Source organism: Opisthocomus hoazin, chromosome 1 (assembly GCF_030867145.1).
Source record: "Opisthocomus hoazin isolate bOpiHoa1 chromosome 1, bOpiHoa1.hap1, whole genome shotgun sequence".
Classification (NCBI taxonomy): domain Eukaryota; kingdom Metazoa; phylum Chordata; class Aves; order Opisthocomiformes; family Opisthocomidae; genus Opisthocomus; species Opisthocomus hoazin.
Window position 1 is genome coordinate 155,910,233 of NC_134414.1, and position 23,890 is coordinate 155,934,122.

The 23,890-nt window shown below is 48.7% G+C and overlaps 2 protein-coding genes across 8 annotated transcripts in view; one reads left to right on the forward strand and one right to left on the reverse strand.

The window, feature by feature from the left end:
• The window catches only part of PHF21B (PHD finger protein 21B), a 163,418-nt gene extending 159,428 nt beyond the window's left edge, over positions 1-3,990 (forward strand). For all 4 annotated transcript variants that reach the window (XM_075442800.1, XM_075442808.1, XM_075442814.1 and 1 more), the window contains one exon: positions 1,699-3,990. In XM_075442800.1, the coding sequence (XP_075298915.1) occupies positions 1,699-1,923 (225 nt within the window). In that variant the 3' untranslated portion in view covers positions 1,924-3,990. The remainder of the gene's footprint in view (positions 1-1,698) is intronic.
• A 13,356-nt stretch (positions 3,991-17,346) lies between these two features.
• Positions 17,347-23,890, reverse strand: part of ARHGAP8 (Rho GTPase activating protein 8) — a 71,825-nt gene continuing 65,281 nt past the window's right edge. For all 4 annotated transcript variants that reach the window (XM_075442920.1, XM_075442900.1, XM_075442914.1 and 1 more), the window contains one exon: positions 17,347-18,040. In XM_075442920.1, the coding sequence (XP_075299035.1) occupies positions 17,843-18,040 (198 nt within the window). In that variant the 3' untranslated portion in view covers positions 17,347-17,842. The remainder of the gene's footprint in view (positions 18,041-23,890) is intronic.

A 23,890-nucleotide genomic window follows, 5' to 3' on the forward strand; every position in this document is an offset into this window, starting at 1 on the left:
GAGGTGTGTTAAAATATTTATTGCATTTAAAATAGAGTGGAAGGAAAAGCAGTACTTTACTAAAAGACATCACCGTGGGGAATATTACCTGTAAGTGTGTATGGCCACCATCAGCACGAATGGAAACAGCGATATGTAGGAAGAAGTGGCTCTGGGGCGCAGAATGTCTTTAGTGGGTAGGAGAGTGCAGTGGGACGAGGTGTTCGGAAAAAGGAAAGCATCTGGGGACGCAGTCGGCTGTCAGTTGTATGTCAAGGCTTCCACAATCAGTCAGGTTTCTACCTAAGCAGAATCAGGTTCTTTCAGTGGGCAGCACTGCCTTATTTCAATGGTAAGATAGCTGATGATTATATTTATTGGAGATATATCCACTTGAAGGAAGAAGAGCAATTAAAGGTGTTGCAGCACAGAGCGTTTTCACTTCCGACATTTGCGCTAACAGAGGTTTAGGTTAAAGCGAACACTCATACACACCACACGTGGAATGGTATTGTTTGGTAAGAACTCAACAGGATTTATCCTTCCCCTGAGATTTCACCTATCTAAACCCACCTCTGAGCAGCTCCACGTGGTTGTCTGTCAAACAGCTTGATGTTCAAGTGAGCATTTCCCGTGGCCCCAGGACTAGACCATAGCCAAAAACAAGCAATCTGCAGACAAGTGACCAGTTTGGCCAGACCACTGGGCCCACTGGGAGAGGGAAAACAGGAGGTTCCAGATATCAGAGAGACCACCGTTCCTTTCCATCTAGCAGACAGGCTCTGGTATTTGGTCTGTCACGTGGTCCCTTAAGGATGGGGTGTTGGCTGCAGCAGCACGGAGCTGGGGAGGGAAGGGAGAGTTCCTGATTCTTCCTTAGCTCTGCTTGGAGAAGAGGAGGCATTTGAAAGACGTGTAGATGTGGCGCTTAGCACCGTGGTTTAGTGGTGGACTTGGCAGCGTTAGGTTTATGGTTGGACTCGATGATCTCAAAGGTCTAAGTGGTTCTGTGATTCTAAGAAGGAGATTTGGGACGCCTGCGTTTGGCTCCTGCTGTCATGCTCGTTTTCATGTGGGTCTGTATGAAGGGTTTCAGGTGATTGTGGGGTGCAGTTTGGCCACCCTGCAGGAAAGTACTTCCTTGTGACTGCAGTGGTGTAACAGTAGTGTCTTAGATCAAGTTTTCTGCCAGAAAGATGTTCACATCATGTTTAGAGACATCAGCTTGTCTTCACAGTATGGACTCCCTAAAATCTGTGGCACGTACAGAATGCAGCACGGGGAGGTTTATCCCTCAAGCGTTTCTCGATGCCATTTGGTAAGATTCAGAGACCTCACTGGGGGCTTCGGTATTTTCCAGTAACACAAGTAGTCCTGTGCTGGTGATCTCTGTGGAGTGCAGAAGGCGTTTCTGCCCGGCTGTCTGTAGGCTGGGGTCAGAAGCGTCCTTCGAATGCGCGTGGACAGGGTCAGAAGCGTCCTTTGAATGCGCGTGGCCGGGGCTGAACGTTGTCACCTGGGACAGCTGCTGCAGTGTGTGCGGCGCCGGCGATGACTCCGTGCGTTAAGCTGCGGTTTTGGTGTCCCCAAAGGAGAATGTGCTTCGTCTGAGCAGGACGTGCGCCCAAGACACCAAGGGGCGTTTGCTGAGATGTTTGACACCGATTTGAATGTATTCTCAGTCTTCCCTTCTCTCTCCCCCTTCTCTTTATTTGACAGAAATGCTTAGAGCTAAAAGCCAGCCTGTTGGCCCAGCAGAAAGGGACTCAGTCGTCACTGGACCGTCTCAAAACCCTCATTAGACTGATACAAAACGAGCAGATGATTCAGGTTACCATGACGACCACCACCACCTCCTCCCTGCTAACTGTCCCCTGGATCAAACCCTCCCCTGCCTCCGCTGCCATGCACAAAGCCTTGCAGCAGTCACAGGGCAACAACTGACAGAGCCGGCCGCGAGAGAGCCGAGGAAGGGGGGAAGGAAGACTTTGTACGGATGCGTGGAGGAGAGCTGAAACGGAAACAGAGGAGAGAAGGAGCAGTCTCAGTTTTGATACGTGTAGAAACTTGCAGACCAACCGGTCCAGTTTGTAGGTCGCTGCGGCAGCGGGTTCCCACGGAGCGGGTCGTGCTGCGGTTCTGTATTTGCCGAGACCTTCAGTGCTTATGAGATTTTTTTTGTTATGTTGGCCTTAATGTATTTATGACTGAGGATGAGGAGGAGGAGTGTGGCCGGTAGGAAGCGGGATATCCTCTTGTCCGGGGCAGACAGGTTTCCAGTTCTGCTCGAAGGGGAGAATTTTCAATGCAAACAGTTAGTGAGCTAGTAGAGAAGTAGTTGGGCTGCAAGCTGTGTGTGGGAGGGAGAGCGGTGAGACACCCAGAAACTGAACGACTGAGGACTCGGCGTGGGTTCTGCCGGAGGAACGGAGTCGGCCCCGTGGATTCAGGCGCCCGGAGACGGGGCCGTGCTGCCCGGCGCGGCGTCGCGGGCGCTCACAGAGCCTTCGGAACAAAAGGTCGGGGTTTTCCAGTATTATTAGAGTCGAGAATTGCAGATATTTAAATAAAGAAACTGTATGAAGTTAGCGTTTCTAGTAAGATATCGAAGTATTTTCATGCTGATGCTTCTGTATATGCATTCTGAAGTATTTAAAAAAGTATGACTGTAAAACTCCTTACTTTTTTGCAGGTCCTTTTTACTTATTTTGCTATCAGTGTATTTTTCTCATGGAGTTTTTGTGCAAGATTTAGCATAAACCATAATAGTGGATAACTTTGGCAGGTTGGGTTTCATTTTTTAAAGATATTAGTTTGGGGTTTTTCTTTTTTTGTTAATTTTGGATTTATTTTTAAGAAAAAAAACAAATAAATATTCTGGTTTTTGTTTCTTGCCAGTACAGATAATATGCCAAAAAGATAACTTTACATTTTTGTACTGCATTTTTATCGTTAAATATATGTAATGTGATTTTTTAAAAATTATTATTTTTTTTATTTTTTTGCTTGCAGAAATATCTGCTGAAATGGTACAGGAAGAAAAAAAAACCCAAACCCTGCCTCAAGGGGTTGTTTCTCATACTGGATAATATCAAGAGTTCTGGGGGAGGGACAGGCGGTGGAAAATTGTGTTTCCTGGGATTTTTTTTGGAAACTTGCTTCCTTCTTAGGATTTTGTTGGATTTTAGCCCACTGGGGAAGCGTTTGGGCCTGAGGACATCCCCGCGCGCCTGCTCGTTTCGCTAGCTAGTCTTCCTGCCACTGCAAGGGTCCCCCGGCCCCCCCGCAGGCCACAGGTCCCTGGCCCCCCGCCGCCTGCCCGGGGAGGTAGCGATGGGCACCCCGGTTTTTCTCAGCGTCACTCAGTGCCCCCGATGCCATCGTCTCTGTCACTTCTGAGTTCTCCGTTAGCACAGCGGGTACGTGCGGGAAGCGAGGAGCCACCAGAGCACGTCACCAGGCTGGTCTCTCACATCAGCGTATCACATGGTGCCGAATATATATTTTTAAAAAATAAATAAATCAATAAAGCCCACGAGGGACTGGCTCTTTCCATCGCCCATCACTAGGCAGCACATGGTCCCTTCAACCATTTTCACAACTCCGGGAGAAACTGTGCAGTACTATACAAATCTATTTTAATACACAACACTCGGTTGAACAAGATTTTTATATTCTTTTATTGATGAACAAAGTGAACTAAGTAAAACACAATTGTTATACATTGGTTATTGTATGCCAATTATGCATTCTAACGTGGCTTGCAATGTAAATGTTTTCAGGTTTAATGATTTTTTTTTCCTTCTCAGACAAATTAAAAAAAAAAAAGTGCGGAAGGTTGAATATGAAGAATTTCTGAAGAAGTGTCTTGGACTGTTAAAAGTAGTTATTTTGAAAAAGGGGACTGTCCAGTGGATAGTGTGCATAGAGAAAAAAAAAAAAGTGTTTGTCTTAAATATGCCAATGTAGTTTTACTTCTTTATGATGCATTAAACTTGGTTGACAATTTAACGGTGGTGTCGTCGTGGTGATGCCCACTGCTGTGGAGACGCGGCGTGGCCTGCCCAGCGCTCGCCGCTGGGACCCCTTCCCAGGCCGGGCTCGGGCTGCGGGGACGAAGTGACTGGTGCCGAGTTCTCCACCGCTGTCTTCAGTTTCAGGGCAGGGGCACCTTGTCCACTCCCTCGCTTGGCTTCCCACGCCTTGGGATGATTTCCCGTCCCGCTCTTCCCCAGCTCTGTAAGCAGAGGCCTGTGGCAGCGCCTCACATCTCTCCCTTTTCCTCTCGCACCCCTTACAGGTTGTGTTTTTAAGGTTTTTTACCAGGATTTAAGCCCTGCAGTGGGCTTGGCCCACGTTGAGCTGAATGGAGTCAGCCCGGGAGCAAGCTGCTGGCAGACGCCGGGGCTTTGGTTTCAGACCCACGCTTCAGGGGCTCTGCAAAGGTGCGGCCGGCCAGTTTTATGAAGTTGTTTGTGACACTGCCTAAGTCCAGTAATTAAAGAATGAGGGATAGGTCCCCCACGGGAGTCATCTGGTTTCTGGCCGGCGGAAGGGACAGAACTTCCCAATAAAATGGACCAAATGAAAGCACGACAGCGTTACGGCTCCATCAAACCTACCCCAGCGGCTAATGCTTATGCAGAGCAGAAGCAGGGTTGGGGATTTTTTTGCAAGGGGTAGGGGGAAAGGGTATTTTTTGCCTTGTCTTCAGTTCCTGGCAGTGTCAGGGTTTGATTTTGGGCAGCAGTTGGTATGGGGAGCTCAGCACTGCGCCCGCGCTTCCCCTGCAGCCAGGCTGCCCGCTCCTCCCTCCCGGCTTCTGCCATGGGAAGGGCGCCCTGATCCTTCCTAACGTTGCTTCCAAGTGTAGAAGACACCTCTCCCCCAAACCAGCAAGCCCAGGAATCGTACGTAATCATCACATCATTCTTCTGCCACCATCCTAACCTGTAAACTCAGCGCTGTGCTAACGGACAGGAGCCAATTACGGAGCTCTGCGTGTTGCCTTAATAATTAATGCGGTTGCACAGGAGTGTAGGCTTACTCTAGCCTTTAATCTTTGCCAGTAATTTAAATGAAGGTTTTGGTGCAGATTTGTCGGAGCCCCGGTAGCCCCTGTGCTCCTCGCTGCGGCGCTGGGCGTTGTCTGTGAAAGGAACCGGGAGCCGTGGGGTTCTCAGCCTCCACCCCCAAGCGAAAGCTATTTTTACAGCTGTGCCAGACTTCACAGCTTGGGAGCTCTTTATTTCAACGCCACTGTTTTCCACGCGTGGGACCTGTCCGTGAGCCGTTAGCTACCTCGCAGAGGAGCTGCTCTGCAGCCGTTTGACCGGAACGCGTTGTCCGAAAGCCTGGCAGTTTTAGATTTGCACCTCTTCCAACGTGATTTCGCCTGCTCTTCTTTCTCTCAGTTTCCCCTTCCTCAGAAATGAGAGGGAAAGGAACTCCTGCGTCTGTTGGGCAGCAGCATGGAGCAACGCCGGCCCTTCCCAGCCAGCAGAACGAGGAGCACTGGCGTGGCTTCGCTGTGTCAGGTTCTCAGACGTTTTCAGGCTTTATAGTCTCAGAGGAGGAAGCCACAATGGATCCACTACGCCCTAAAGGCGCAAAAACCAGGAAGAAGCAAAGTCAAGACCCCTCAATTTATTTTTTTTTTTTTACATTTGGTTCATGATCACTGGCAGCCGTTTTTGCTGATGGATTTAACGGTAGCAGCAGTCCAGCGAGCGGCTGCGTCTGGTGCATCGATGGGGGGGCGATGGCACAGACTCTGCCACAGCTGTCCTAGGAGTCCAGTCCGCGTGCCGCCGTGCCCACCGCCTGCTGCTTTCCTGGCAGTTGGAAGGCCTCGTAGGAACACTTCAACTTTTAGAAGAGTGCGTTATGAACTGACGCGCACTTTTTGTTCTGCGCTCTGCAGGCCCTCTGTAGCTGAAAAGAGAGACATGGCCCTGAAATGAGCGGCAACAGCCACATCAGATAAAACTCCACTTGCTTTAATCAGATTTTGCCAACTGCAGCTTATTTTGCTTAGAGAACGAAGCCTGGCTTCTGAGATCAATCACCAGCGACGGGCTGGTGCAAACAGCAAATGCTGGGCTCCGCTTCTGTGCACCAATTGTAACTTCACCGTGGTGAACACCATTAAAGCGAAAGGGGTTTTCTCCTCCCTTATAAAAGCAAACAAAAAATTAAATTGTCACGATAGAAAAAATACTACAAAGCATACACAGCCATCTAGAGATTTGAGCCAGGGAGAAGAAAAAAAAAAGATGCCATTGCTCTTTGAAGTTGTTTGTGTTTGTACTGGTGGCGTGCAGCTGACTTCTGTGCTGATTATGTGCAGCAGAAATGCTACACCCAAACCTCTGCTTATCAGCCTTGCTCATAAAGCACCTACCGCAGAGATCTCCATTCTCTTCTGCGTTTCACCTCGGGGCCTGAGCCGCAGCAATGAACAGCCTTTCGCCTCGGGACTCGTGCTGGAAACGTGGCTGGCGGGCGCTCCGGGTGCTGTTGACGAAGCTGCTGAGATGTAAACGTCGCCGCGAGCGTCTCGGCACTTGCGCTGCGTCCGCGCTGTGGCACGCTGCTGTGGCACTGACGGTGCCTCCTCCTGCTGCTCCTGCGCCAGACCGCCGGGCAGCACAGCTCCCGGGACGGCCGCTCTCCGCTGCCGGCCTGGGCTGGCTCCCCTGCACGCTCCAGCTCCCGCGCCCTTGCCTCCCTCCCGGGAAGCCGCAGGGAAACGCGAGGAGAGCCCGGGGTGCGGGCTGAGGCGTTGCCCTGAAAGTCAGAGGGATGCCAGGTTCATCATTTTCCACTTGAGGAGGCTTGAAACCATCATTTCATCTACATCTCCCCCACCGCCGTAGACTCCTCATTTGCCGAGGTGGAGAGGTTTGCTGCAGCGGCACGAGGGAGAAGGAGCCGCATGCAGCCCTGGAAGGGACTTGGTGACCCTGCACACGGGGGAGCAAAGCTCCAAGCCTGGGAGCGGCCGCTGCTGGGCAGCAGCACTGGTTTGATGTGGTCTGACCAAAGCCAGACCAGCCACTGCCATGGTCAACTACGACGCATTTAAAGGAAAGGAGAGGCCCCTCCCATGCATGGCCACCTCCTGCTTCTCCCCACCGCTCCTGGAGTCAGGCGGGTTGGAAGAGGGTGAGCGAGAGCAGGATTTGACAGTTAGGCAAAAGGCAATTTGCTTTTTCAGTCCCTCATGTCCAGCATTAACTCCTGCACGGGGAGTCAGGGCTGTTGCTTCCAGCAAACGCGGTCTCTCTCCACCTCCTCTTCTTTCCCATCTATTGGAAAGCTTGGAGCTGGCCCAGGGAATGAGGGGTCGTTGGGTTCAGACCCAGCACGAGGGGAGTTGATCTTGAAGTCAGGCTGGGGCTTAAACTTCAGGGGTGAAGGTCCCCTTTCAAGAACTTGCAACTGCAGGAAGAAACGAGTTGTGACAGGAGAGGTTTAGATGGGATATTAGGAAAAATTTCTTCACTGAAGTGGTTATCAAGCATTGGGCCAGGCTGCCCAGGGATGTGGCTGAGTCCCCATCCCTGGAGGTACTGAAAATTCGTGTAGATGTGGCACTGAGGGACATGGGTTAGTGGTGGCCTTAGCAGTGCTAAGTTTATGGTTGGACTTGACGATCTCAAGGGTCTTTTCCAACCTAAATGATGCTGTGATCCCATCCTCACCTCTGCCCCGGGCATTCGGGGCTGCCCCAGGGCTGCCTCACCCCGGGGTCCCCAGCATGCTGGGGCCAGAGGAGCACCTTGTTTCGAGGCGCTGCTGCCCTGGGTGTGCGTCCGTGACCGGTTTCACTCTGCCAGGCCCCGGGGAGCGGGGAGGTGAGCGGGGCCCCGGCAGTGCCCCTTGGCTGCCGGGGCTCCTGTCCCCGCAGCGCTGCAGCAGTGACTCCGCACCCCAGCCCGGTAAGAACTGAAAGGCACACGTGAAGGCCTCACACACGAAATGGTAATGAAACAAAAAAAACAGATCAAAGCTTTTAATTTCCCTCTAAGTCCTCGCACTCTCAGAAATTCTTATCAAAGACAGGCAGATGTCACTGCCTCCAGGGGCCTCAGCTTGGCGGGTCCCGATTCGCATCCCCGCGACGTGTTTGCCTCCAAGACCAGGGACCTGCGGTGGAAAAGCAGCGATGGCTTGGGCTGTGGTGAAGCCCCATGCTGGAATTTAAAAGCACCGCGGAGCCGAGTAAGGCTTTCCAGCACCGCTTCGGTGCTGTACGATTGTAAATACAAATAAATCCCTCTACAAATGCCATCAAGCCTCCACGCCCTGGTAAGATGAAGTATTATCAGGTAACATAAGCATTTCTTTTCATGGTGAAACGCCAGCGGAAGCCCTCTTACTTGAGCTGGATATTAAGTAGGTGTGGGATTGCCAGGTTTGTAAATAAAACGTTCTCCCAGCCGCACCGCGCCATGGGCTGGGCACCCGCTCCTGGGGCACGCAGCCTGCGCCAGTCCCCGTTTTCTCCCGAGGAAGGCGGGGATTTCGCACGGGGTGAGCTGTCTGGTTTTCTCTTTTATCATCACATTGCTTTCCTCAGTCAAAAGCTCGCTTAATGAGAGACACAAGTAATTAGTTTGTTGGAAATAGCACTACAAGGGCCAGCTGGGAGCAGGGCAGAGGCAGCTCACTGGGGAGGGCACCCTGAATTTGGGGCACGTCCCCCTGAAATCTGGAGCCATGCTGGCTTGGCCAGCCAGGCTGGCAGCCTCGGCCAAGGTGATCCCAGAGGAGCAGGAGCTGCTGCGGCCACGCTGAGCGTCTGGGGCTCTCAACCTGTAGCAGGGCTTGTCCCCTGCACCCTCCCAGGCCCAGGGAGGAGTTAAGCAGTGCGTGTGGGTACGTACCTTGTCTTGTAGGCACCAAGCTCCTGGGCTGTTGTTTTATCTCAGCTGTTCCTGCGTCATGAGCTCAGATGCTCCTGGTTGGAGGCGAGATTTGAGTCAGGCCCTTTGGCTGCTGTGAGCTGTGGCTGGGGTGCTGGAGGGACCTCGTGCCTGGAGAGCCTCAGGGCTCCGGATGAAGATGGATGTAGCGCTCCCAGAGCACAGCAGAGCCCCGGCCGCGGGTGCCGGCAGCCAGCGGAGATGGGACGGCTGTCAGGCAAGCATCAGCCACGGCGCCGGAGCCGCTCTCTGAAGTCAGCCGAATTAAAAACTAGTGATAGTTTTCTTTGATAGCTCAGATGGAGAAAAATCAGCCACAAAAGGGAATTAATTTTTTTTTAAATAATTAATTTGACTCTCTTTACTAGATGATTTCTGGGTATTTTCTGTCGTCTTTTTAATTTCTCTCTGTACAACACGAAGGAAGAAGTCTTTGGCAAATAAAATGATTGTCGAAGTCCTGGGCGAGGGAAGCCAAGGCAATGAAAAATGTCCCAATGTGCTGACACGAGCTTAGCAGCCAGCCTGCCTCTCCACGGACAAAGAACAGAGCGAACAGGATGAGCCCCAAAGCACCTGGTTTAAAGACCAAGGCTGGCTTCGTGAGGAGGAGGTTGGCTGGACACTTATGGTGAAGGCAAGAAGCAGGACGCACTAGTGTGTGGGCGACCAAGTCTGGCAGAGCATAGGTGGAGACACCTAACCACTTGTCATAAAAGGGTTCTGTTTCCCCCCCACAGCATTTGGTGTGTATTCACCAGAAATGGGTCTGTCCAGGTGCTTTCCCTTTCCCACCTTGCCTTCTCCTCTCCTTTAGAAGGTGAAGCAGCCTGGGGCTGCGGGCAGCAAGCACAGCCTGTAACCAGTTTTGGGGCTCTCGCTGGCAAGAAGCAGGGAAGGGCACCGCAAGGCTCATGGGTAGATGGAGAAGTTCACTGGCATGAAGGAGAAGCAGAAGTGCCTTTGAAAAATCCTCTCCCCAGCAGCCGATCATCAAATCAACGGTCAGTTTGCACTTGGCTATATTCACCTGTGCAAAGACAAAAGGAATGTGCCCAAGACAGACGTGCTGGGTGTATAAAAGTGCATGGTCCATCTTCTGATACACATTGTCAGCTTAATGGTGTCTTTTCAACTCTGGGAATGTCTACTGGAAAGACCAAAAGAGGTGAGATGCAAGACGTGCGTGTGAAGAGACCCACCACATCTAAGGCCAAGCCACTCGTACTTGACACATGGTCAGTTCCCGGATTTGGTGGCAGTCAGTTCTAGCAGAGCAGCTTCGGCTGTCTGCTGTGGCAGGTGGACACTTACACCTCTCTGGATATTCAGTCTAATGAGCGTATTTAACCAGGTTAAGTACGATTTAATGTATTACTGTTAAAATGCTTTCTGTCCAGATCATCTTTAGCCTAAAACCTTCTCAAACCAAACTGCTGCGATCACGGAGCATGAGCAGTGCACGATAGGCATCAGCTCCAGCTGATTGACCAGGCTGACCAGCAGAAGACACCCAGGGATCCCCACCAAAACCACCCACTCCTTTGGCACCACGTATCATTAGGGTCAGCGCCTCTCATCCTCCATCTGATGACTGCTGAGATGACTTTTCAGGTGGCATTTCTGATGTGCAATTTTACTCCATTTTGTTAAATTTAGCTGGACAGACAAGGGCGTTCCAAACAATTATTAGGCTACAACGCGTTCTCCCAGCAGTTGTAATACGGCTGAAATAAAGGGTCATTAAGCGACCGGTGTCTGGCCTGCTGTAACCTGCCTTGGCCGGTCTGTACCGCTTTATTTTGTTTTCACTGTACTTGTCAAAAAAAACATTGGCTGTTCAGAAGAACGAAAAAGGTGCCAGTGCCTGTCATTAGCTGCACAGGGGTGTGAAGAGGTGCTGGGCTGAGTTTCAGGAGCTTGGGGCATTTGCCACTGGTTTTGTCTATCGCCCTGGCTTGTGTCGGGAACGGTGTGGCCAGCAGGACGCTGGAAGTGACCGTCCCCCTGTACTCAGCACTGGTGAGGCCAGTTTTTTTGTGTTCAGCGTTGGGCCCCTCACTACAAGCAGGACATTGAGGTGCTGGAGCGTGTCCAGAGAAGGGCAGCGAGGCTGGTGAGGGGTCTGGAGAACAAGTCTGGTGAGGAGCAGCTGAGGGAGCTGGGGCTGTTCAGCCTGGAGAAGAGGAGGCTGAGAGGGGACCTCACTGCTCTCTACAACTGCCTGAAAGGAGGGTGTAGTGAGGCAGGGGTTGGTCTCTTCTCCAGGTAACTAGCGATAGGACGAGAGGAAACTGCCTCAAGTTGCGTCAGGGGAGGTTTAGATTGGATATTAGGAAAAACGTCTTCACCAAAACATGGCGCTTAGGGACATGGTTTAGTGGTGGACTTGGCAGTGCTAGGTTAACCGTTGGACTCGACAATCTTAAAAGGTCTTTTCCAACCTAAACGTTAGCCAGATAGCTTTGGTTTCCTTATCTGCCCCATCCTTTCCCGCTCTTCACGGGTGTTGTCCATCACGGCTCTTGCAAGGAGGAACCATGTCTCCATCTCTGCACTATCCATTGCCTCCAACGCCTTGGTGCAGCAGGGTTTCCCATGGGGAAATCGCTTCATTTCTGAGGCGCCTCAAACTTGTCCTCCAAGACGGCGCTTCCACAGGCAGGTCCCCAGTGACAGCCACGGACACAGGACACGCAGCGACTACAGAACACGCAGCCGCCACGCTGGGAGCAGAGTCCTATTAACTTTCAAGTGGCAATTACAGAGAGACGTTGTGATGCTGTGACACGCAGAGAACGGGGTGTTTATTGCCTTCCCGGCAGCAGCACGCTGCGTGTTAGCGCTTGCGAGAGAGTTCTACAAAGTCTCTCATTATTTTCATCCTCTCATTTATATTATTTTGTAAAAGCTCTTTTGGTGCAGAAGACAGTGATATTATCTTACTGAATTTTAATGTGATTCTGTAACGCAACGGGTTTGTTTTGTCCTTGCGCGGTGGCCACTCACCCATCACGGCTGGCAGCGTGCACTCTGGACCCTGGAAGGCTTTTGCCGCAGTATTGCTCGGGAGGTCAGCCGCAAGCCGGAGATAAGAACAAAAAGATTTATTCAAGCTTCAGAAACAGAATGTGGGGATGGGAATGGAATGGAATGGAATGGAATGGAATGGAATGGAATGGAATGGAATGGAATGGAATGGAATGGAATGGAATGGAATGGAACGGAATGGAATGGAGGTCTGCTAATCCTTCTGCAAAGGTGGAAGTGGTTAGTGATAGTTCGACATCTGGCTGTGTAGTTGTTTTGCAGCAGCACGAAGTGCTCCACGCGGATGGGACTAATGAGAGCATTTGAGGGCTAGTGGCTTCTGCTGGTTGGTAGCCCAGTGAGCGCGAGGGAGCTCCTGTACTGAGGGGGAAGCAAGTGCCCTCTACAACCCCTAAAATGGAACAAGGCAGACACCGACACCAGCCCACGCCTTGCCCAGCTCTACGCACATGTTCACAGTGGAGAGCTGTGCAACCTAATGAGATGCTGTTTCTATCCTGGGCATGGTTATTAAATACAATATTAGTTTTACTGAACATCCGCTGTGGCTGAATTTCATGTATGCACCAGTATAGTAGGTTTTTCAAAATACAGAGGCTGATGAGGAAGGCTGGGAGTGGTGGGAAATACTGAAAGGAAAAAGATCTTCCTAACTCTTTTTACCTTTCATCACAACAAGTGTCAGGTGGTTAGATATAAAAGCTCCATCGAGTTATTGAAAGCATAACCATCTTTCTGCTTCAGAGATAGCAGAAGTGTGATTTGGGTAATTTCACTCACTCAAACTTCCCCGCAGAACCAAACCTCTTGCGGTTTCAGCTCAGTTTATCCAGCTGCAGAAGAGCCACGAAAGCCTTGGACCATTCCCATCCCCGCCAAGGGCAGTGGAGCACACGTCCAGGAACACCACCCACCAGGTTCACACAGCCTGCTGACAGACTGCAGATGGCAACAGGCAGAGGATGCAGCCTTGAAGGGGTGGGAAATACACAGGAGAAAAAAAAGGACAACACTGGCAGGTGATGCAGGGGGAGAACATGTTCCTTTGGAAGCTTTTGAAACAGAAAAACGAAGAACCTTACTACGACCATTACTATTTTTAGAGCTTTGGGTCAACAAATTCTTGAGTGAAGCATCAAAAATCCACCCATCCGAAGGCTCTTCCACGACTGCTGCAGAAACCTAGTTCAGACACTAAAGATGATGCAGTTTGGCGCGTTTTACAGTTGCTTTTTATTGTCCCATTAATTAAGGGGAAAATTTTCATGGCAGAAGAGTAAGAGGCTGTCAACTGCTTTTGTGGGCAACTAAAGGTTGAAGCGCAAAAATAATCTGAGAGCACATTCAGTATCAGGGAACACAATCCATGTAATAGAGAAAAAAAAGCCAAAAAAGAGAGAAATCCTGATTTCCTATTAGGCTTGAGGAGGCTGGCATTCGTGTCTGGGCTAGCAGCAGCTTCAGGGAGTACGTTCTTGAGGATGGAAGCGAAAGAAACCGAAGCAGGCAGCAGACCGGGCCGTGCTTCGGAGCAGCGTGTCTCCACGCTGCAGCCTGTGCTGTTGCCCCCCAAACATCTGGGGTGGGCCGTAGATCCAGCGGCTCCCAGCCACAGGCGCCAGCCCTGACCCTGCGAGGGACAAGCTCGTGCTCCGGGGACTACAGACGGACGGAAAGCAGCTACTGAATGATGACTGCACCATGGAGAAATCGGGGCCACAGGGAAAAAAAGTCAGCTTGAAGGATCAGTCAGCTCCGTGTGTCACCTCCCCCGGCTCCAGCAGACTTCCCTCCTCCCCCCTGGCAATAATCGCAACGCCGCGTGCGGAAGGGTGATGCCATCTCAGAAGAGACAAATAAGAGATGAAGAAGAGTACGAGCAGGAACGTGGCTGGCCAGTAGACCTGCAACCGAACATGAGCTGCTCAGTTCACAAAGTACAGGTGCTGGCAGCAACTCCCCCCGCACCCCAACACCCCCACGGCCGCTCGAAAAGCAGGAGTGGTGGAAAATTGACATTTTCCAGGGTTGTGAGGACAAACTGTTCAGGAGACGAATGCGGGGCTGTGTGTGTGACTGTACCTTCAACGCCATTCAAAGCTCAACTTGCTACCTAAGTACACATTTAACACGTGAATAAAGTATCTGGGGCTTTTCTGGTATTAGTCTCACGAGCGGGTGAATATATTCGAGCTTACAAGGCTCCTGCGACGGACGCTGCTCGGGAATACAGCACACACAGATCAGCTGTACACACGTCAGCGATACTCGTCTGGGGAAGTTTTGTGTAAGAACCTCCCTCAGTTAATGACATTGTTCAATCTTCTTACAGTTCTTCGTAGATTCAGGGTAGGAAAGTGTTCCCTTCCCCCGTCAGTGCTTGTTGCTAGAGGCATCCTGATAATCAGACTAATCTTGGGACCAATTTTCAACTCCTAACAGCTCAGTAAACTAAAACGCTTCGGCAGTTTATTCTGTGTATATTGTCAGCCAGGTAACACTTGATTTCTCATTCCATGACTGCATTTTATTGTTTTAAACTGAAATCCAGCATGTGTGTTTCCAACAGATTATCTCCATAATCACTTTCTTTTTGCTATGGAAATGATCTGAAAATTGTTCTTTGATATGAGAGAAGAGTTCACAAGGCCACACCGTACAAAAGCTCGAATCGTGCAATTATCATTTGCAAAGAGAAACTGTTATCAAAGTAACTGCAGGGGACACCTCCAGGACTCCTCTCGGAGTCAGGAAATTTGAAACATATATTTCTCTAACACGAGTTTTACTCCAAAGCCTTCTGAATAATTCATGAGAGCTGATTTAATGTCACAGTTAAGCCTGGCACTCCGGACGGAGAGCAGGGGCTTCTGCCGCAGACAGGGGATGTCGCCCGTTCCTCTGGGGTAGGGGGGGCAGAGCTGTGGTCTCAGCACTACGCGGGTGCCTTCGACCCGGACCAGTCCCCTCCCCGCGACGGGCAGGCCTGCAGCGCGCGGCCGGGGCGGAGGCGAGGACCTTCCTCCTGCTGGGGAGCCAGGCAGGTGACGGGGAGCCAGGGGAGTGAGTGGCAGGAAGGTGACGGGGAGCGGGAGCCCCCCACCCTGCCGCCTCACCCTGCCTGCGCCAGGGCTCATGGCAATCACAACCAGAGCCTCCGCTTCGCTGCAGAGCATCAAACCACCCGCGCTGGCCGGTACCAGATGTTCTCTGTTCTTCAAAGGAAGAAGGCACCTTGAGATGAGAAAACGCCATTTTGTTCTTCATTCACCAAATGAGAGGAGCTATAAATTGCTGGGAAATGGTAGTTTACAAAGCACTGAAAGGAAGACCTGCGGTCTGGCGCGTGACCAATACCGAAAAAGTGAGCCTGGCTTTAACTATCGTCTTGTGTGTCTCCAGGCAAGCAAATCAGCCAAAGGCATGCTCGCTGCTTGCACTTTCTGCTTGCAAAAGTAAAGGGGTCAGAGGCAGCTGTGACCCGAGGGCTCGCTTCACCAGCATGACTGCTGCTGCCAAACTCCCACCCTCTCCCAGCCCAGGATGAGTTGGAGAGCTAAATCTATGGGGGAGCCCCCTCCCCAGGCTCTGGGGACCTTTGCGCAAAGCTGACTTCCATGACCTCAGGGTTTCACCCCACGGGGCTCTGAAGAATGTTACTCTGCTAAAACTGTCCAGGACTCACATTCCCATTACACAGCACAGCTTGAAGACTAAATGTCATCTGATGTTGCCAGACTTTTGGAAGAGGACATGGGGAAATGGAAAACCACCATTTTATAGGACTTACCAGCAGTTAATCCCAAAGAACTTTTCTAATGCCAGGTGCTCCTCTCTACAGACAGCAAAACTAACACGTATGTATTCTGACCAAGGTCAGAGCGTGGCAAAATACTCAGGTTTTGTCAATTCAGAGAGGCCACATTCCTCCCCTAGAAGAACAGGGTGCCGATGCACAGAACCACGCTGCCAAGTCACTGAGCAGCGCTAAGCGCAATGGTGTTAGTTCTTCATAACACAACAAGGCCAGGATGCTGTCACTGGTAACTCAGGTATAAAACTGATGAGTTGCAATACAAAACAACAGCTTTAACCTTGGCAATCTCATTTTGCTGAAATGCAACAATTGTGAATACTTGTTAATTATTCTCTTTGTATTGTGCAAGATACATATTTAAATGGGAGTCATAGGTGGTTATCACTTACAAATATTCAAAAGCCAAAAAGTTATTATCTTTAAGACACTTGAAGAACAAGGGAAAACACACAACTGTGATGTGAGAAGTCAGTCCTAACACACTTTGTTCTAAAACCTCTGTATTTTTCAAATTTCAATCACTGTCTAATGCTATAGATGACACCTACTGGGCAAACGAAGGCCTGGCACACCCGGCATCGCACAGCCTTCTGAAGACTTGGTTATTTCATTAAATTGCTGGTAAGAAGAAATCCTCTTTACCCTCTGCCACAAGATTTTGTCACACCCCTTACACAGGCAGGCAATTCGTAACTGCTAAAAGGAGGGCCAGCAGCAGAAACCCTCAACTCGCTGGACCCTACAGGACAAAAAGTGGCCCTGTGTTTGCAGAGGAGGGGATGCCTGAATTGTCCTCCTGAGACTACTGCTTTTACCGAAGTCTAAGTAGTCCCTCTGTTTCATTAGCTTTGTACAGAAGCAGGAAGACCAGAGCATTAGGGAAAACACCACTTACCTTTTTTTACTACTGTTTAATTTTCTTTTGTTTTTCAGGCAACTATAATGATAACTTCGTACACCAATCAGTGTCAAAAAATGAAATAGCAGTCTGTTAGAGTTCATCAAATGCAAGCAATATTAATGGCATAGTTAGAAAGAAAACACTGAAAATTCCCCCTTTATGTTGGCTAATCATTCACACTGGGACTAATAATAGACTTCCAATGTATAAAAGTGGTATTCGGTGTATCATCCAAGTTGTTGCTCTTATTACTTTCTAGAGAAACTGATTTGAAGAACAGATTTCTATCAACTCAAACCACAAAAGCATGCAGCAACATTCGGGGGTACTGTTCTCAAAGCTCATCTACCTTCTGCATTATGCACCCACTGATAGAACTCCACTGACAAAAATTCCAAGTATTTAGGGAAAAAAACCCATAAGATTATTGCTCCCCATTTGAACTTAGAAGAAGAAAAAAACTTCCACACACTTTGCACGTGCAGCTACAGTGATTGACTGCATATATTAGATATTCTCAAGCATAATTAGTTAGCTGTCTGCACAACTCACATTACCCAGGAAACACTTTACTCTCCATGGTAATTGCAAACCTGACGTGCCACAACTGCCCACCCCTTTTTGTGTAAAACAAGTCACCAAAATATATGGAAAAAATAGTTTAGAAATTTTAGTATCTTAAAAATTGATTCCATCTTTATTACCTTAACGGGGAAATTTCTAACAAACAGGTATTCATATAAAAAAAATTAAAAGACGACGACAGCTGTATGTTCAGGAGTGGCCCAGAACTTAGCTCTGTTGGTGCAGAAGATAATGCCACACAGTACGGTCTCCAGATGCCCAAAGAAACGACAGACTGGCACGCAGCGTCATGATCTTTGTTAACATACCAGATTTTGTCAGCTGCTCGAGTTTAATTAGCAGATTCACTCTGACCCATTGGTCTTTGAATGTTCACGTATGTATTCTCCCCCATGTGATGAGAATATATGGGGCAGTGTACTTCTCCAGCATCTTTGGTATTTGGAAAACTACAGAAACTTTACTCTGCACTGAAAGTTTTCTTTGCAGGACAGAGCCTTGAAGATAAAGCTCCCACAAGTTGAGGCACGGAGACCTGTCTCTCAGGCAGCCATTACCCCGTTTCCCTTTCTGTGAGCACTAAGGTAAGATCTCACCAGGCACTGTTCGGCAGTTGAATATATTCGTGTAGAAATCTATCAGCAGTTCAGTGAAGAGATTCAGAGGTACCAGAGCACTCAGGGAGGCTGCTCCTTCCGATGGCCAGATCAGATTCAAACCAAAGACACAGGCCAGGCTGGATGCTGTCATTCTGTTATATATGCTCTCCTGTGAAACCTGGGAAAACATAAACACGAACAGGTATATGCAGACGTGTGCCCCGGAGTGAGAGACAAGACACCACGCTGCACTGAGCACGACCCAACGACGGGAGCAGGCCCTGGCCACGGGGACGTCACTGGCTGCTTAACAGCCTCAGGGCTCACTATGCAGCCTAGAGCTACAGGGCCAGTGGAGTCTGTGTCCCTCAAGTGTAACAGAAGATGTCAGTAAGTCAAGCAAAAAGGCTGAATCGTTTCCTTATCCTAGGAAAATTAATTGTTTTCAATCCTTCTACGTGGAATCTATCATTATCTCTGCTGGGGGGCAGGGAAGGACAGCATAAACAAACACCTATCCCATCTGCTTCAGTACTAAGTCCCCTATAGAACAAACCCTGAGGACTTCTGAAGTTGTTTGCAAGGATTTAGAAGCATTTTTTTTTCCTCCCACTGATGCATGACTTCACTTCCAAGTACCTCCACACCCACCTGATTCCTCTGAAGCAACGGAGGAGAAAATGGGCTGCAGGTAAAATACACAGCACTGAAATCTATTCTGCACCTGGATGACGTGTCCTACTTTTCTACCTGTGGCTGTGAGCCCAGAACTAGGTAGGCAGGAGTATTTTTGTATCTCTGTGTGGCCTTGGCAGGGAATTTGTCTGTGTTTCGCTCTCCTGCATTGCATGGCTGGTATCTAAAGCCCAATATGGTTTGGGTGTCCTATCTTACAAGCTCTCCGTTACTGTAAAGAGCCAGCAATCTGAAGATGCTCTTGATTCCTCCTGACCTAGGCAATTCAACCAGTTCTTCTCAGGCTAACAGCTGCAGTTGGTGATCAGTAACTTGTCATGGGAAGACCATGCAGTCACAAACTGTGATGTACAGGCTACTCTGAAGCTGTCATCTCGGAGAGAACAAGGAATTATTGGGCAAAATCTCCCATGTATTCTCCCTGCTGCAATTTCAAGTGGAATAGGAAAGCAAAAACTTCTGCTTCTCAGGTGTCTCTCCATGTCTGCCTTGCTATAAAGACTCCTGAAAAGGCAGGTCTGTAATACTATGAAAAGCCTCAGGGCACTACAGCAAACACTATGATCATGCGAACACTTCCTCACATACGCATAAACTCCAGTTGCCCTCCGCCCAGTGACACAGGTTTCATGCCCCTCTATCTCCTACAGCACAGTCCCACCCTCCTTGGTGTTCTACCTAACAAGGAGCCTATGTGCTCAGCCACGAGGGGACACAATGCCCTTCAGACATGTGCGCAGGATGGAAGTCTTTTCCTGGTGGGACATGAAAAGCACTTACATGCCCAAAAGCGTAAAATTTTCTTCCTAGCCATCTTAATTTTTCCAGTAATAGATACTATTTTTCCCTCCAATCTTTGCCTTACTCTTCTGGGACATCAGAGCTACTGTGATGCTACTTCTGCTACAAATATTAAAGGCATCAACTGTTTTTAAGGTCAGGGCTGGATAAAGGAAGGAGATACTGGATATACTGGATACACGTTTTCATAGGATTGACTTCACAGCTTGAGAATAAAAAGTCACCAGATTAAATGGCAATGCCTGCTTCATGACTTCATGCAAAACCTGCGTCATTCTCCCCAGAGCACAAATCACATATGATCTGCTGATCTTCACATACTGCTCTCGATGCACTATTTAACTACACAGAAAAACCACCAAGCCCGCCTTGTTCATTTAATCTGCTTCAGACGAGATCAGCTCAAACAAAAGTTCGTTATACTACAGCAATGTAGCAGAAGCTGAACTGCTACCAAAATAACTGATGAGGGAAAACGATTAGGACAGCGATGAGTACTCTGCCAACAAGCAGACACAGACCTAGGTATTACCCTGAAGGCAGCCAGACAACGCAGCCGGCGTTTGGACACCAATACATGTAGCAGGGTTGGGGTCTGCATTCCAGCCCTCGGATCACCTGGCTCATACTCGCTGCATCCACGCTGTACACTGTGGTACATGTGAAACCCCTGTGGATCGAGGACAAATTGTTTTTTTGGTGGTTTTTTTTCAGTTGAAAGGCTCTAAAATAATGTGAGAGCCACAGCCCATCACACTGTTTTGTTTTATATCACAAAACCAAAGCTACGTGCTGTATACCTAAGGCAGGTACCTGCAGTGTACACGGGGCAGGTGCCCTGTGATGACGCAGAAGCATGTGGTACAGCACTGGAGGACAGTGGTGGGTGGAAGGAGCCATACCTGTTGCAGTTGCCTTCCCCTGGTTTTTGGGAGTGCTCCCTGACACACTTCATCCTGCAAGTCATGTACAAGTGCTGTCGTCAAGCGCTAGCTGAAACACATCCAGCTTAACCTCCCCCCTGCCTTCGAAGGCCAACGTTTCAGCTCAGCACCACCACTGCGCCTTGCTGGTAGAGCCAGAATTTTCTCTTTAGGTCAACTATTTCAAAGAACGTTTCTAACTCCAAGATGAAACCATCTCTTCCCACCCACTACCACTCTGTGAGCATTTCAAGGAGACACTCAACGTTGAAATGATGAGCAAAAAATACCCGTGACACTGCTTCTCCCCGAGAGAGAAAATCCTTAAGATAAAATGCAACAGCAATTATATCATCTGAGGCAGAGCTACACTGAGCCTGATCTGTGAGTCATCAATGAGGCTGACACTTAGAATTCAAGGGAGACATGTTGGTTGCACAACTCCATAACGCACCGCGATCCTTTCCTCTGCAGATCCAAGAAGCAGCGTGCAAGTGAATCCACCTCCCTCCACAATACTCTCTGCCAGTTTACCAAGAGCTGCAAGTAAGGAAGCCTTGTCGCACCAGTGGTAACGGCTTTGTCCCTCACCAAGGAGAGCAGGCTTCACACCATCTCAACCCCCTCGCTACTCCAATGCCAGATTTCTTTGAGTGACACAAACACGTCCACTTCACCTACACCACCATTATGAGCAGCTGGTGTTTTCTTCCAACACCAGACCATGTAAGGGCAGCATGCAGCCAGCCAACCTCTTTACGGGCTTCCACTCTAAATAACTGCACCCCAAAGCTACGTTCTAGCCAAAAAATACAAATGACATCTTCAGCATTTGCACTAACCCCCTTGACTCCTCCTTTGATTACCTCACAAGGTTAGTAACCGTCATCTCTGTTTCAAGTGAAAATACACTTGCTTTGTCAATTTGACAAGCTAATAAGAGACAATTCGCCAAGGACCTACATCATCTCTTTGCACGAATCATCTGAACAACACAGAAAGTATTACATGAAAGCACTACACAGCTCCAGTTTGTTGGGTTTTTTCCCCCCTTTCATTGGAACACGTATAGAAAAATCATGAAGTAATCACAGCCTATACTGAAAGAAGGTCCTCCAGAAAGACAAAACTTGTACACTGCAAAACTCTTCACTGGAAATAAACACGGAAGATTCAGTGCCACATGAACAAATGCAAAGTATACATCTTGGCTATCCCAGAATAAACACCCAGCTTCCCTCAACAGAATTGTGACGATTTTTGGATGCCACCCACTTGCATCCCAGCACGCTCACGGATACTGCAGGAGTGAAACCAGCCAGCCACTGCACTACCTAAAGAACTGCAACGGTGAAATACAGAGGGTGGAAACAGCCAATTACTATCACGGTTTAAAAATACAAGAACATCACCATCTCTTTAGTTTCTCAGTCGCAACGCTGACAGGAACTCCACGAAAGACTTTTCAAAAGAAAATTACTAGATATTAAAATGCCCCCACAACCTGACTGGAAATACAAGTTTCTACCCCCCACTCAGCTACCTTGCAGATGTGCCAACCGCCTGTATCTGCTCCATGAGGCTGAGTCATCTAATCCTTCCCAACATGCCCCATCATCTCCAGCCATCCCCAGGCTTTGCTGGTGCTAATTACACTTCTCATTTGGACAAGTGATTGAGACAAAACATTAATTCAGAGCATCTTTTTCCCAGCTCATACTTGGCCTTAACTTTGCTGCTTCAGTTACAGATCTGAAGCATAGCTCATGGGCCCCAAAACCTTGTCCATTTTTTTCTAGTTGGTCCAAGTCTGACATTTTGAATTTGGCAGGTTTTTGCAATGGTTCTTTCAGTCAAGTCAGCCACTTTTCTCCTGCATCAGGCATGACTGCAGGGACAGAAATCAGCAGCAGAGAGGGAGAGTGTGTAAGCATAGAGAGAGGGCTGTATCAGCTGGTACCAAAACCAAAGACGTGGTTATAAAAACACAATCTAGATATCATTGCCTCTACAAACTTGCTCCTGGTTGCCCAGTTCTGCCCAGGGATCTCAGCCCACGCCAGCTCCAACAGGACCCTGCAAACCCCTCTCTGGTGGCCAGATGCTCTGCAAAGTGGAGATGGACAGCTTCTACCTTTCACAGCTTGCTGGGCTCACTACTGGCAACATCACTGCCGATCTAAGGTTAAAGAGTTTGGGCCTATTGTTGAAATGCAAGTATTTTACTTCTGTAGGAGCTGCACTGTCTTCCACCCTTGGACTAGAAGGAGCCGTTTCATTAAGTAAGGAGGTTGAGACTACAAAGAAAATAGAGATATATTTTTTTTTCTTCCTTCTTCCACAAGCCTGTATCAAACCTGGAGTGCTCAAAACTGTACCTAGTGATTACAATTCATCCCACTTCATGAAATTACCACAAGTACCTCTTGCACTGCTTAAGGCTGAGCTCATGGAAGAATTAAATTGCCTCTTACATGTAAGAAGGTTGATGCTTGCAGGTAAAAACTAGGATTATTGCTGAAGTGCTCTGTTAAAGTCTGAATTGTGGCAGCTTGTGCAGCACACTGATCTGCACTGAATAGAAATCTCTAGCTCCTAGATTGTTTCACGTTCCCTTGACCTTTCCAAATGCAAATACTCCCCGAGACATTAAGGATGAAAAGCCATGTATCAGCAAAAATTGCAGATCTGAGCACTAGTATCAACTTGACGCTGTACTTTACATAACAAGGCATACTCAAAAATAATGCTATGTTCTGTTGCCCAATTACAGAAAACACCATGTAGTACTTTTGCACACCTCATTAACACCTCAAGTGCTCAGCCCTTAAGTGCGTCGAGATGGTGCATCTATTATTGAAACAAAGTCACTTACACGATTCATAACACTGAGGAGAGATATCAGTTGCTAAAATAATAGCAAAGGATTTCCCTAAAAGCATTAGAGTTCAGCTAAGCAACAGTAAATGAACATGCAGAAACCCTGCACATGCTGTCTGAGCGAGGGTCACAGCAATGTGCTTCCCTTAATCTTGCTTTTCTGTAGCGTTTTGATAGAAAAAGGGATTAAATGTACTTGTTTCTGAAATATGCTACTGGCTAGAATACAGCAAACATGATTGTAGCCCAAGAACAGTTACTGAGGGTTAATTCCTCCACTGGCGAAAATCAGCATCATTCCACATACATGACTGCTTTGATAGGGTTTTAGGACTTCTGGAGGCTACAACACTTTATTTAGGTGTCAGCTACACCATGATCCTCAATTTTAGGCACCTGGGTTTGAAAAATGCCATCTGGAAAAGGCAATGCATTGGATAAGACAAAAGGAAGGGACATTTACACTCCTGTTACTGTCTTTCCCTGCACCTGAACTGGCAACCAAAGGATGTCACTAGGCTAAATGCAGAACTGTTTGTTCCCCAAGCCCTCACACTTGCGGGGTTTCCAAAAATGGGTTTAAGAAAATCAGCAAATGAAAAAGTAGGACAAAAGACACACGATTCCACTTATCCTGACGCACACCAAAACCCTTGGAAAATAGCACGGTTGAAGTTTTTCATTTAACACTGTAGTAAATTACAGGATGAAAGGCTATTTTAAACAAG